A 14734-nucleotide genomic window follows, 5' to 3' on the forward strand; every position below is an offset into this window, starting at 1 on the left:
GTGGGCTTTCTTTTTCCTGGCAACAGAGCCAACCTGCCCTCCTCCTGAGGTCAGGCACTCCCCAGCTAATGTTCGTCCCCTCTCCCACTCAGGCTGCAGGAAGCCACCCTCTGCAAGCCAGGGGCACTATGGTTCTAAAGCCTAAGAGCTGGCAGCAAGAGATGGATAAAGAGTAAGGGGGCTGGGCACAGCCTCTCTCCAAGGGCAGGCATCACTGCCCAAGTGAACCTGTATAGAGGCAGGGAATGGTCTACACGTCTTTCGAAGGCCCTTTAGGGCCCAGGGATAGGGCTGAGAGAATGTCTGATTGGATATTTATTTGCACCCACTCTCCTCTCCTAAGAGGTTTTAATTTTCATTTTCAGGCTTGGCAGCTACTGGTGCGGCTTCCACATCAAGGCACACACACTTTGGGAGAGAGTACAGGAGCAAGAGCCAAGACCACAGGCTCTGCCCTAGCTCAGCTCTCTTAGCCTCAGCTTCCGCATCTGCTAAATAAGGGAAAGCCTCTTGCCTGTGGTACGGAGCTGGAGGAAGGGCTAGCAGATGAAAACATGTGGATGTCGGGCTGTTTCACCATTACAGAGAAAGAACTGGCCGGTTTCTTTTCTCATCTTTGGTAGATAGGTAGAGACCTCACCTCGCTCGTCTGACCATGTCAGGTACATTCTGAGGAGAGTACAAAACAGCTCATTCCCATGAGCGAACCAACAGACACTGGACACCAAAGCCAGAGGTCAGGCGCATCTGAGCAACATTTCCCCTTCTCAGGCTGGAAAGAGGCTTCTGGACCTCTGCTTATTGTCCACCAATACCCCTAACTTTTTAATGTCACTCATCCACCATCGCCCCCTCCCTTCCTCACTTCCTGCCTTACCCAGCTTAGATTCCATGACCCATTATTGAAATCAGCTTCTGTGCTCTCCTGTCAGAGTCCCCACCCCGGAAGCCCTCCTTACACTCAAGCTGGTGAACATGGTAAGGGGGACGTCGCATGTGGACTAAGCGTCCTGCCTGTCTATGTAGACTCCTCCAGCAGGTGTTGACCATTCCCCAGCAATGCCCACTAGTCCTACTATTGTATTGCCTTCCTCCCTCCTTCTAAAAGACCATTCCATCCCTTCTTTTGTCTCTTCTCATCCCCCTCTTCTCTGCCAGTAACTGTCTTATTCTTCAAAAAGGAAAAGGAGGCAATAAGCCAGAGGCTTTCCACCACCACCTCGCTTCTATCTGGACCCACACTCCCCACTTTCCTTCTGTTTCTGTGGTTCAAGTGGTCCTACTCCAAGGAAAAGGATAACCTCTGCACCTGTACTCTGAACTCAAGGGCCTCACTCCTGTATCTTTTTCCTTTATCTCCCTGTCTACTGGACAATTGAATCACACACACATTTCCATATCTCTATCCTTCAAAAACAACTCTCTGTCAGGGACACACATCCCCCTGTAGCTACAGCTCCATTTTTCTGTTCCCCAATACAGCAGGAAGACTTACTTATAGCTCTCCCTTCACAGTGTGTCCTTAACCTATCTAACTGGACTTCAGTCCCTACCCCTACATTGAGTCTGCTCTTATTTAGAACACCAGTAACCTCCATATGCCCAAACTCAATGGTCACGTCTCTGTTTCTCTGTTCTTACCTTACATGATCTCTTAGCATTCTCTACAGCTGTCCCTTCCTCTTTCCTTTGGGTTCATTGTACATTTCTCTCCTGAATGCCCATCAGCCTCACTAGGTGTATCTTTTCTGCCTCTTGCTGGTCCCTTCTCCTCTTCTTGACCCCCAGATGTTAAAATGCCCCAGAGCCCTATCTTTGGCCCATTCCTTTCTTCCAGCTATACTTTTTCCTAAGTGATGTCATTCTGTAGCTTCAAATAACATCCAAATGCTGAATATTCCCAGCTGTATATCCCACACTCTGGCTCTCCTTGGAACTGCAGACTCATATATCCAGTCTTACTTGACACATCTACTGATGTCCATCTCAAACCTGACATGTGCTGAAAAGAACGTTTGATTTCTTTCTCTCTCCTATCATCCCTAGGAATGCTCTACTTTCAATCTTCTACCACCCGCCCATTACTCAAGGCAGCAAGATAGCCCTTGCTCCTGTCTTTTTTATCATTCCCATGTGCATTCCATCAACAAGTCCCCTGCCTCTAGCCTAAAGTGGTCACTTTTCTTTACCTCCACTGCCACCACCTTTGCCACTATCCATGCCACAGTACATCCCTGGAGCACTGAAATAGCCTCCTTAATGTGTCTCTGCTTACACTCTTGCTGCCTACAAACCGTTCTTATCCATACTCCATAGAAAATACTTCTCCTTTGCATCAAGTTCTCCCAAATGCCTCCAACCACCATTAGAAAAAAAATTCAACTTTGTTTTCCTAGTTTACAAATCCCACATGATCTGGCCCAGCTCAGCATAGGACTTGGGAGCTAAATCTCATCAGGTTGACTGATAAAAGATGCAAGGAGTTCTTTGGATTGAAGATGCTTGTGGTGTGAGTGTGTTCAAGCTAGGTTCCCAGAGGAAAGGCCTGGGAAATGTTGCAATCATGGGAAAGGAGTGAGGGGAAGAAGGGAAGAGAGGGCGCCTCTCTTTATAACCAGACTCCAACTTGGAGAAGGTCCCATTCCTTAGGGCAGCTTACTTGCCAAGACAGCATCATCAGCAACAGGGCCATAGAGGACCTGAGCAGTAGAGGATTGCGTTCTTCCAAAAGCAGAGCCTGGGGTCTGCTAGAATGCCCCTGGTTGGCCGTTGGGGAGAGGTAGAGCTGGGGGTTACAGAGAGGGAAGAAGAGGAAGAATAGCTGCCATTTTGCAAAACTCAATAGAATGCCTCCAGCTGGGGCCAAGCAGAAGGAATAGTGGCTAAGCCATGGAAGCTGAGCTGGGAATAACGTGCCCTTGGCTGACATGACTGGGATGGGGAACCTTGGAACACTGTATACAGTCCTCCAAATAGGGCTTCAGCTGGGCTCCACCATCCCAAGGCCAAGTGTTTGTACTCTTCCCTCTTATGTCAGTCTGTACCACCCAAACAAGAAAGTGCAAGCCCCCTCACCCCCTCCATCCATGGGAAAATATGTGGAGGTATGTCTTACTGTTGTCCAAGTGATTGGCTTTAATGATCTTCTCTGAGTAGTCAGAAATACTGGAACATTCGATCTAGAAAGAGCACAGAACAAAGGAGCGAGGCATAAAAAAAGATCATAGCATGTCTAGCACCATTTTACCTGATGGAGGTGCTGAGCCTAAGGGGGTATAATGACCTGCCCACAGCCATATCATTACTTTGTGACAAATTGAAAACTACAGAACAGCCCTCCTGATCAGCAGGCCAGTGGCTCTTGCATTTGAATCTGCTTTTGTCATGAGGGTGACTCTCAGCCACCGCTTCACGATGGAGGGCCTGGCCTCAAGTTGGGAGACTCAGGAGAAGCTGGCAGGCCTCCTCCTGGCCAGAGGAGAGTGTGATGAGGTCCTCCTGGAGGAGGACATGGGAAGGCAAGCTGTAGCCAGAACTGCTGTGAGTGTCCAGGGACCTTACTCTCCTTACTTCCCACCTCCCAATTCCAGGATAGAGAAATGCCACATCAAGGCCTCAAGGCCAATCTTGTAACTCATCCTACCATACAGGTCACACACTAACTCTCACCCCTTCTGTGGTGCCCACCTTTGAGATAATTAATTCTTTTAATCTCCAAGTCTTTCCAAACTCCCCAAATCTCCTAAACGAAGGGCCAAGATATGTGAGAAGTGAGCTGACCAGCAGCTGAGAGGGGGCCTTGTGGGAATAGTGGGAGATCAAGCCCCAGCCTGGGGCATGTATCAGGGGAGGGCCAGAGGATGCTGGAGCCAGATAGGCAACTGTTAACAGCAGCTCTCACCTCCTCAGCTGGCCCCCACAGAGGCTGCCACTCACCTCCACACTCCGGACCCCCCTCAGACTGTCCCCAGGGCCTCCGGGAGAGTATTTGCATTGGAGCACTGGAGGGAGCTGCTTGCAGCCTCCATCAAAGCCTTGGGGAGGGGTAAGGGTGCCTGCAGGGTCAGGAAGCATGGTTCCATCAAAGAAGATAGACCTCCACCAGGCTCAGAGCCCAAGAGGATGGGCCCTTTCCTGTGGCCTCTGATCCCACTTTCTTTGGGACTGTGCTGCTCCAATTCTTCCCCCTGCTCGCCATGTTGGCATCCATCTGCAAGAGGCTGTGGAGTTTCACAGTGAGGAATGCATGATCTGGAGCCAGGCAGCCTGGATTCCCATTCAGCCTTGACCACTCTCCAATTGTGCCTCAGTTTCCTCATAAGTGAGGAAAGAGTCCCTGTTTTACTTGGTCATTGGGAGGATTAAATAAGACAAAGCATGTGAACCACTCAGAGCAGAGGGCCCCCAAGCCCCAGCATCCTGGCGGCCTTATAGCCTTCTTTCCTCTTTTCCCATCTTGCTTTCCTTTTCCCCTTTTCTCCTGTCTTCCTCCCTCCCTCCCTCCCTTCCTCTCTTCCCCTTTCTCCTTCTCTCTCTCCTCTCCTCCTTTTCTCCTTCTCTCCCTCTTTCTCCCTGGCTCTTTCTTTCTGGAGAAGAGCAGCGGGTAGAAGAGGGAACCTGGAACAGGAGAAACTGTGAAATGAGCCATCAGGAAAGAGGCCCAGCTAAATGTGGGAGCTGTTTATAAAAGAGCTGTGACAGCAAAAGACCGTGAAGCAGACAGATTGGGACAGTTGGGATAGTCACCACAGCTGGAAGGTGCCGAGTGGGCGCCTCCTGACAGCGCCTTAGTAGGAGGAGCCGCTGGCCACTTGGAAACCAGTGAAGGGCAGCCCAGCTACCCATGCCCTACCAGATGGGGGCGGAGAGGCCTCAGCGATGGTGCTGGGAAGGAAAGCACAGGGATGGCCAGAAAAATCAAGTCCCCTCCAGAGGCTCTTTGACCTCATTGGACATGGAATCTGTCCCTTGCTGGGAAGCCTCCTTTCTGGTGAGGAAGGCACAGTGAAAGATAGTTGGAAGGTGGAGAGGGCAGGACTTGACTTGGGGCATCTGGGTTGGCCTATCAACTTAGCGAGTGCCTCAGCTGAGTACCCCATAGCTTTGCCAGTCAAGTCTGTGGTGGAGATGCCTTGAGGAAGGCCTGCGTTTCTAGAAGACCCTCTACAGCCAATGCCCAGACACTTTCTAAGCCAGGCATGGAGGAGGAACACTGTCCCTGCTGGGGACTCAGGGATAGGCCTCTGAGGCCAAGTGAGGGGTAGCCAAGGGGATGTGGAAGCTCTGGGGCTGTCAGCACAGGCTACAGGACAATGCAGCTAAATGCACAGGGAACGAAGCCCCACCAAGAGCTGCTCAGCTCCCATGGGTCTCTGCAAACAGCTGTCTCATGCACATGCTGGGAGCTAAATTGTAGTGTGTCTTAAATTTTGATCAAGACTAATTCCCATATTCCAGCCTTGGACCCTCTGCATTTTGCAAATATCAGCCAGCCACTCAGGGGCTCTTCTTTTTTAGGGTTTCTTCCCAGCTCCAGACCCCCCAGCCTCCCTGTCATCAGGCAGTACACAGCTGTGTAGTGGGAGCCAGAGGAAAGCTGGGAGGCTGCCCAGAGGGTCAGCCTCCATTTCCATCTGGAGGGGCTGCAGCAGCCAGAGTAGCAGAATTTAAACCTACCAACTTGCCTTTTAAAGGACAAAGGAAGGAGATTATCTTGTTCTTATCCCCTAGGGCCTCATCCCAACTATATTCATATTAGACACTGGGCATTAGTCATATGCCAGGCCCTGTTCTAAGCATTTTACATATGTATTAAACTCATTCATTCTAGACGATCACTCCATGGGTGAGGTATTGTTATTATGGCCATTTTAGAGATGAGGAAAGTGAGGTACAGTCACACAGAGCAGAGATTCAAGCCAAAGCTGACACATATAACCACACTGCACTGCTTCTCAAGTTGATGGTAGGACTAAGTGTTCTAAGGTAATCATGACTAGAATGATTTCCAGAAAGTCAAAAATCCTCTGTAAATGTCAGCATTTGTCAGGGCAAGGAGCCAGGACCAATGCCATGGGAGCTTGCCTGAGAGTCACATTTAATTTTCTTTACTTGTCCTTGAGGGTATGGCCCCAGCAAGGGATGGCCCTGGGTTTGCACTTGTAGGAAGGACAGGAGAAGATGTAAGGCAATGAGAGGCTGGTTCTATAGAAGCCAGTGGGCAGGGGAACCCCTGGGTGGCTCAGCGGTTGAGCATCTGGCTTTGGCTCAGGGTGTGATCCCGGGGTCCTGGGATCGAGTCCCATGTCCGGCTCCCTACATGGAGCCTGCTTGTCCCTCTGCCTGTGTCTCTGCCTCTCTCTCTCTCTCTCTCTGTGTCTCTCATAAATAAATAAATAAATAAATAAATAAATAAATAAATATTTTTTAAAAAAAGCAGCCAATGGGCAGGAGGGAGTGGCATGCTCACCCCAAACACTTTCTTGGCTCCTGCTTTGGCAGCAAACATGGAAAGGATCCCGGTACCACTCCCAACGTCCAGCACCACTTTGTCCTTGAACACATGCTTATTGTGGTACATGGAGTTCCGGTAGGTGAGTGTCCGCACCTCATCCTTCAGCATTTCCTGTGGAAGGAAAGGAAAGGCCATGTCAGTGTATTCAATCCACCTGGGAGTACACTGAGGTCATGGACCTCAAGACCCCAGGACTGTTCTGCCAAATTTTTCAAGAATCTCAATAATGGGTGCACCTGGCTGACTCAGTCACTAGAGCATGGAACTCTTGATCTTGGAGTTGTGAGTTTGAGCCCTGTGTTGGGTATAGAGATAGCTTAAAAATAAAATCTTAAATTAAAAAAAAAAAAAAAAAAACCTCGGGATCCCTGGGTGGCGCAGTGGTTTGGCGCCTGCCTTTGGCCCAGGGCGCGATCCTGGAGACCCGGGATCGAATCCCACGTTGGGCTCCCGGTGCATGGAGCCTGCTTCTCCCTCTGCCTATGTCTCTGCCTCTCTCTCTCTCTCTCTCTCTCTCTCTCTCTGTGACTATCATAAATAAATAAAAATTAAAAAAATTTAATAAAATGTTGAAAAATAAATAAATAAATAAATAAATACCTCAAAAAAAAAAAAACCCTCAATGATGTAGGTAGGCCATAGGAGAGTATTGTAGGACAGCTGGACTAGGGGCTACCTACATACTTACAAACAACTCCAGCCTTAAAACTCTACCCAGGAAAGATAATTTTGTACTATAAGAGGAGAAATGCATGTCCAGCATTGGGAAAGCTTCCATCTCCCAAAAAACAAAAAGAAAGATGAGTGCAATGCAACTTGAGGGATTTAAATTAAACCTGAAACAGAATGTTCTGCAACAGTGATAGAACTGTCATCAAACAGGTTATTAAAGGAGGTTTGTGGTCTCTGTGTGTGTGTGTGTGCATACTCTTCTTGTTTGCTTTTTTTAAAAGAATGGAAAACATATTTCTTTATCCACCACTATTTAAGTCCTTTGTGACCAAAAAGAAAGTAGGTTACCCCTTACAACTGTCCCCAACCTAAGGAAAAAATGATTAATTTGCAAATAGTGGTGAGGCAGGGATCTTTTTCCATTCAAGCTGTCAGCAAATACTTCTTCTTCTCCTTCTTCTCCTTCTTCTCCTTCTCCTTCTTCTCCTTCTTCTCCTTCTCCTCCTTCTCCTCCTCCTCCTCCTCCTCCTCCTCCTCCTCCTTCTCCTCCTCCTCCTCCTCCTCCTCCTCCTCCTCCTCCTCCTCTTCCTCCTCCTCCTCCTCCTCCTCCTCCTCCTCCTCCTCCTCCTTCTTCTTCTTCTTCTTCTTCTTCTTCTTCTTCTTCTTCTTCTTCTTCTTCTTCTTCTTCTTTCTTCTTCTTTTTTCAGAGAGAGAAAAGCAGGGGCATAGGGCCAGAGGGAGAGGAAGAGAGAGAATGTTAAGCAGGTTCTGCATCTGACCTTTGGGCTCAATCTCGCAATCCTGAGATCATGACCTGACCTGAGCAAAAATCAGGAGTCAGACACCTAACTGACTGAGCCACCCAGGCACCCCAATGCTTCTGACTAACTCATCCCCAATAGTATTGGGATTACAGTATAATTTAAGTATAATTTTAGCATAATTTTCATATGATAAAAAGCACTTATTTTAAATGCAGGGTAAGATAAGAGTTTTGACAAATGTATATACCTGGGTAACCACCACTATAATCAAGATATAGAACATTTCTATACCCCTAGAAAGTCTTTAATGCCCCTTGGCAGTCAATCCCCATCCCCACCCAGGTGACCAATCATCTAACTTCTATCACTAAAGCTTCCTTCTGCCTTCATATAAATTGAATCATATGGTATGTACACTTTTGTGTCTGGCTTCCTTTGCTCAACATAAGGTTTTTGAGATTCATTTACTTTTTTGCACATATCCAAGGTTTGTTCCTTTTTTCTTATTCTTGCTGTTGTTGACTAGTATCCTACTGTATGGACATTTATCCATTCACTTGTCGATGGGTATTTGGATTGTTGCAAATAAGGCAGGTACAAACATTCTTGTATAAGTGTTTTCAATGATATGTCTCATTTTCCTTGGGTAAATACCTAGAAGTCGGTTTGCTGGTAGGTGTTTAATTTCATAAGAAACTACCAGTTTTCCAAAATAGTTACTCTAGTTCATGATCCCACCAGCAATGAATGAGCTCTCAAGCTGTTTTACATGCCAGCAACTTAGTATTATCACTTTTCAAAATGTTATTCATTCTTGTAGATATGAGCTCGTATCACATTGCAGTTTTAATTGCATTTCCCTGATATCATTGATGTAGATAACTTATTGGCTATTCATATAAATCTTCTATGATGTGTCTGAGTCTTTTGTCCACTTTTTTTTGACCTATTTGTCTTTTCTTTATTGAATTGTAGGAACTTATATATTCTGGAAACAAATCCTTTGTCAGACATACATATTGTGAATATCTTCTTCCAATCTGAGATTTGCCTTCTCATTTTCTTGATGTTGTCTTTCGAAAAGCAGTTTTTTAGTTTTGATAAAGGCCAAGTTTTTAGGTGTTTTTTTTTTTTTTAATGATTAGAATTTTTTTGAGTCCTGCCTAATTTTTGTCAATCTGAAGGTCACAAAGATACTCTTCTATGTTTTCTTTCAGATGGTTTTTACCTTTAAATCTATGATTCATATCAAATTAATTTTTTTCATATGGTGTAAGGAATGTGAGTTCATTTTTTTTATATAAAGCAGATGATGTAAGCACCGTTTATAGAATAGACTACCATTTCCTCCATTGATTTACCTTGCCATCCTTGTCAAAGATCGATTGACTGTGTATTTGTGACTTCTCTGATCTGTTCCATTAATGTACCAATTCAACACTAACTTGATTACTGCAGTTTTATATTAACTTTGAAATAAAGTAGTGTGAGCCCTAATTCTTCTTTTACGAGGTTTTGGTATTTGGGGGTGGGGGGTCTTTTTCTTTTTTTTTTTTTTAAATCCTATGCATTTCCATATATATTTTAGAGTCGGCTTCTTGATTCACAAAGAACAGCCCCTGGAGTAGATTGAAATTGTACTGAATCTGTAGGTCAACTTGGAGAGAACTGAAATCTTACAAATATTGAGTCTTACAGTCCAGAACACTGACACAGCCTTCCGTCTACTTAGGTCTTCTTTAATTTCTCTGCAATGTTTTTTTTGTTTTGTTTTGTTTTGTTTTGTTTTCTCTCTGCAATGTTTTATATAGGCTTTAGAAGTCTTGCATTTCTTTCGTTACATTGACTCTCAACTATTTTACTTTAAGGTACTGTATATGATTTTTTTAAAAAAATTTCATATTTCAATTGTCTTATGTCAGTCTACATATTGGCCTTGTGTTTTGCAGGCTTATTCCCTTCACATATTAATTGTAGCATGATTTTTTAATAGATTCCTTTGTTTTTCTATTTTCTGGTGGTAAAAAATCTTGCCACTTATGAATGAAGAAAATTTTACTTCTTTTTTCCTATCTGTATGCCTTATATTTTTTGTTCTTTCCTTTTGTTTTACTGCACTGGCAAGGACTGCCAGGCAATAAAACATTGAATAAAATAAGAGAAGACACATTCTTTCTTTGTTCCAATAATATAAATGTCATCATTGAGTATAATGTTAGCTGTGGGCTTTCTATAAATGTCTTTTATCAGATAAAGACGTTCTTTTCTATTTATAATTTGCTGAGAGCTTTTGTCATGATTGGCATTAAATTCTGTCACATGCTTTTTCTACATTCATTGAAATGGTATGTGACTGTTCTCCTTTATTCTGATATGATAAACTCCATAGATTGGTTTCAAACGCTGAACCAACACTTTGTCATGATGTATTATCCTTTTTAAATATTGCTGGGTTTTATTTACCAATATTTTGTTGCAGATGTTTCTATCTATATTTATGATAGATGTTAATCTTTAATTTTCTCTTACCTTCTCTGGTAATAAGTTATGCTGACTGAGCTCATCACACAAGTTAGAAAGTTTTCTCTCCTCATATTTTTCTTCTTCAAATATTTGACATATAATTCAACAGTAAATCCATCTGGGCCTGGAGTCCTTTTTGTGGGAAGATTCCATTTTTTAATAGACAGAAGGATGTTTTAGTTTTCCATGCATTCCTACATCAGTTCTGACCAAGAGTTTTTCCAAGGAATTTATCCATTTCAGCTAAGAGATCAAATGGGCATAACATTGTCATAATATTCTCAAATTACCTCTCAAATGTTTATATGATCTCTACTGATGTCCTTGCCTTTATGTGATTATAATTTGTATTTTATCTGACTTTTTCTCAATCATTCTAACTAGGGGTTATCAGTTTAGTCTTTTCAAAAACTAACTTCTAGCTTTGTTGATTTTCTCTCGTTTTATTTCTACTTCATTGATTTGTGTTCTTATCTTTACTATTTGCTTCTTCAAACTTACTTGGGTTTTATTTGCTTTCTTTGCTTCATAAAGTGGAAGCTTTGATCATTGATTTTGTACCTTGCTTTTTGTCTAATATAAACATTTAAAGTTATAAATTTCTGGTGTGTATTGGTGGCTCAGTTAAGAGTCTGACTCTCGATGTTGGCTCAGGTCATGATCTCAGGGTCATGAGATTGAGCCCCAAGTCAGGCTTCACACTGAGTTTGGAGCCTCCTTAAGATTCTCTCCCTCCTTCTTCCTCTACCTCTCCCCACTCTCTCTAAATAAATAAATAAAGTTATAAATTTCCCTCTAAGTTTTGCTTTAATTACATCCCACAAATTTTCATGTGTCAGTTTCTTAGTTCAGACTTATAACAAAATACCACAGACCGGGTGGCTTAAAAAACAAACATTTACTTCTTACAGTTCTGGAGACTAGAAAGTCCAAGATCAAGGTGCCAGCAGATCCATTTTCTGTTGAGGCCCTGCTTCATGGTTTGCAGATGGTCATATTTTCCTTGTATTCTCATGTGGTGGAGAGCAGAGTGAAAAGCCAAGCCCTCATGTCTCTTTTATTTTTTCAAGATTCCAGAATACATTATAAATTTATTTTGCTGAGAGAAATATAGATTATCTAATAAATGATACTGCAGTGCCTAACGATTTGTGAGAAAATACTGGCCGAAACATAACCTCACAGGACATAGAACATTACTTAAAGGTTAAATATTTGTAAAAGATAAAGATTAAATAAATATTTAAATATGGGGAAAAACAAAAAATAACTTTAGCAGAACTTTTAGGAGACTGTTACTTTCTACTGCTGCTGCAGCAAATTACCAAAAACGTAGTGATTTAAAACAATATGGATTTGGTCAGAAGTCTCATTCAGGTCTCCTAGACCTAAAATCAGGTGTTGGCAGGGCTGTGTTCCTTCTGGAAGATCTCATACAAAATCCATCCCCTTGCCTTTTACAGCTCCTTGACGCTACCTGCATTCCTTGGCTCATGGCTCCTTGCACCTTCAAAGCCAGCAACTGCATCACTGTAACAGATGTTACATCTCCATTGTCTTTAAATCTCTCTCTCTGACTCTGACCTCACTCTCTTGCCTTCTTTCACTTATTGGGACTCTTGTGTCATGTCTCCTCTTAGGATACTAATCCCGTTCGTGAGGGTTCCACTTTCGTGACCTACTAACCTCCCCAAGGCCTTACCTTCTGATACCAATATATTGGGAGTTAAGATTTCAATATATGAATACTGAGAGAGACCCAAACATTCAGCTCACAGCATTGTGTTTTCACTATCATTCAGTGTGCAATATTTTCTAATTTCTCTTGTTATTTCTTCTCTGACCCTGTTTCAGTGCTGCTTAATTTCCAAATATTTAGAGATTTTCTACATAATTTATTGGTTTTGGTTTCTACTTTTAATTTCATTATGATCAAAATCACATAGTCTGCATGATTTCAGTCTTTTGGAATGTATTGAGGTTTGTTTATGGCCTGGCATATGATCTAGCTTAGTGAATATTTCAATGTGTTCTTAAAAGGAATGTCTATTCTTTTACTTTGGGGAGCCAATATTTGCAAAAGCCTATTAGGTCAGGTTATTTGGTTGTATCATTCAAATTTCCACATTTTACTAATCTTTTGTATATTTGTTCTATCAATTATCAAAAGAGAAGTATTTTTAAAAATTTAACCATAGTTAGGGATTTGTATTTTTCTCCTTCTATTTCTATAGACTTTGCTTCATGTTTTTTAAGCTTTGTAATGTGTCACCTTGGCCAGGCTATGCACATTTCCCAGAATTCTCTTTCTACTATGTTACCAGTTAAAGTGGGTCACAGAGGAGATTCTTGTGAGATTTGGAAGGTAAAAAGGAGGCAGGAATCTTTCCTGTCATTGACAATGTGCCCACCTGTCATTGACAATATGTTGACTCACTTTGTTGGCATGAAGCGGCAGCTGGGCCTTCTTCTGTTTCTCTGTCTCCTGGGCTGGTTATGTATGTTTAGCTCCATGGTGAAACACCCAGCCTCTATAGGATATGCTTACCACCAAAGTCAAAGGCAATAGAATGAGCATGTCTTCCAGTCTGTCCACATAGGGTTCAAGCTTGTGCTTATTGGTTCTAGCTACTCCTGATCCCCCAATATTTTACATTCATATTCCTTTCTGACTACCTGCCCTGTGGACTTCAAGCTCCGGTATCAGACATGGAGACAACAGCCTTACACAATTACATAAGCTAATTCTCTGTACGGTTATATCTATATATCCATTCTACTGAATCTACTTTCATGGTTGAACTCTGACTGATACAGAATTTGATACTGAGAATATAAGGATATATTCCCTGAATTGATTTTGAGTTTTCTGGAATCTGATTAGAATTAAAGGCTCTAATGACTCTATTGCTATTCATAAGGAGGACATTGGTAGTTAGTAGCATGAAATGGCAAAGGAGTCAAATATTACTTTAGTTACTTTTAATAAAGTATCTATGGAAAACCAGATTTGGATGATCAAGTATTTGCTGCCTTAGAATATTTTAGTCAACACAAGAAGTATAATGGGTGGATTACTTGGTTGGTTGCTACCACTATTCTAAAGAACTTGGAGAAAGAAAATAACCTTAGGAATTTAAATTCCCAGCTCAAGATCTGCATATAGACCCAAAAGCTTCTTTGATTTCTCTGGAGAAAACAAACATACAAACAAAAACATTTCCTGTAGGTATAGGGTCAGGCTTTCCAAAAACCAAATCCAAAGTCTAGCTTTGCAAATGCCTGAATTACTACACAAATTGCGCTACCATCCTTGTAAGGCCTCTTTTGTTAAAGTTGAGGCATCTGTTGAGAAAAAACAGGATCTTGAAAATTGGCATGGAAACATATAGGTAACATATGATGAAGGTGGGACCTCAAGTTCCTAAATTACAGAATCTTCTTTGCCAGTAGAAGCATCTTCTACCCCTGCCTGAGGGATTTAGTTTTCCTTTTCCTGAAGAATCATATTGGCCTCCATTGAGATAGTTGCTTGAAAGTACTGCTGATTCTCCTCAGGACCTAACCCTGCTTTCTTTGCTGCTAGACCTGTAACTAGATTCAACTCAAACAGACCCCAAAGGGTGAGGTATAAAATATGACTCATAAGCAGTCACATCACAAGGACTACAGGATATTTCCCATTTATGTAGATCGAATCCTGGGGAATATGTATGGGGATGAGGTATTAGCATGGAAGGAATGTAAAGTTGGATGAGGCCAAGTTTATTGATATGGGCTTACTAAGCAGAGCTTCTGGATTCACTTTTTTCTTAGAGGCTTAGAAGGCCTCTAACAGTTGGTTTGGTTGGGTAGCTGAAACATGGACCCAAGGTTAACCCCCACTAAATGAAGTTGAAATGCTAGAACTTCCTTGGTATGCTGAAGACAAAGGTATCCAAAGACTTAGAAGATTGGAATGTTGGAGCACATTCGTCATGTGAGAACTACTCACCAATATCAGAGAACAGACCTTTCACCACGGCTGTGAAAAGTAAGTGTGCAAAGGGAGCCCAGCATCCTTGAAGAGCTCTGTGGTTGCTCTTCTCTATAGGTCAGAAATTACAGTGGGAACTGCTGCCATCAAACTGAGATCCCTAAGTGCAATGGAAGTAATATCAAACTGGGATTCTGCAGAGGCACAGGTCAAATCATAGCACTTCATCACCATATATTAGGTGGATGTGGTTACTGCAAAGGTGTTGGGAGCCAGAGCGGTATT

The 14734-nt window shown here is 42.9% G+C and overlaps 1 protein-coding gene across 2 annotated transcripts in view; it reads right to left on the minus strand.

Moving 5' to 3' along the window:
• PRMT8 (protein arginine methyltransferase 8) overlaps positions 1 to 14734 on the minus strand; it is a 92175-nt gene that overhangs the window by 35113 nt on the left and 42328 nt on the right. For both annotated transcript variants that reach the window (XM_025995393.2, XM_025995394.2), the window contains exons 3-4: positions 6470 to 6625; positions 3116 to 3179 (exon numbers count right to left, since the gene is read on the minus strand). In XM_025995393.2, the coding sequence (XP_025851178.1) occupies positions 3116 to 3179; positions 6470 to 6625 (220 nt within the window). The remainder of the gene's footprint in view (positions 1 to 3115; positions 3180 to 6469; positions 6626 to 14734) is intronic.

The sequence above is a fragment of the Vulpes vulpes genome, chromosome 8 (assembly GCF_048418805.1).
Source record: "Vulpes vulpes isolate BD-2025 chromosome 8, VulVul3, whole genome shotgun sequence".
In the NCBI taxonomy this organism is placed as follows: domain Eukaryota; kingdom Metazoa; phylum Chordata; class Mammalia; order Carnivora; family Canidae; genus Vulpes; species Vulpes vulpes.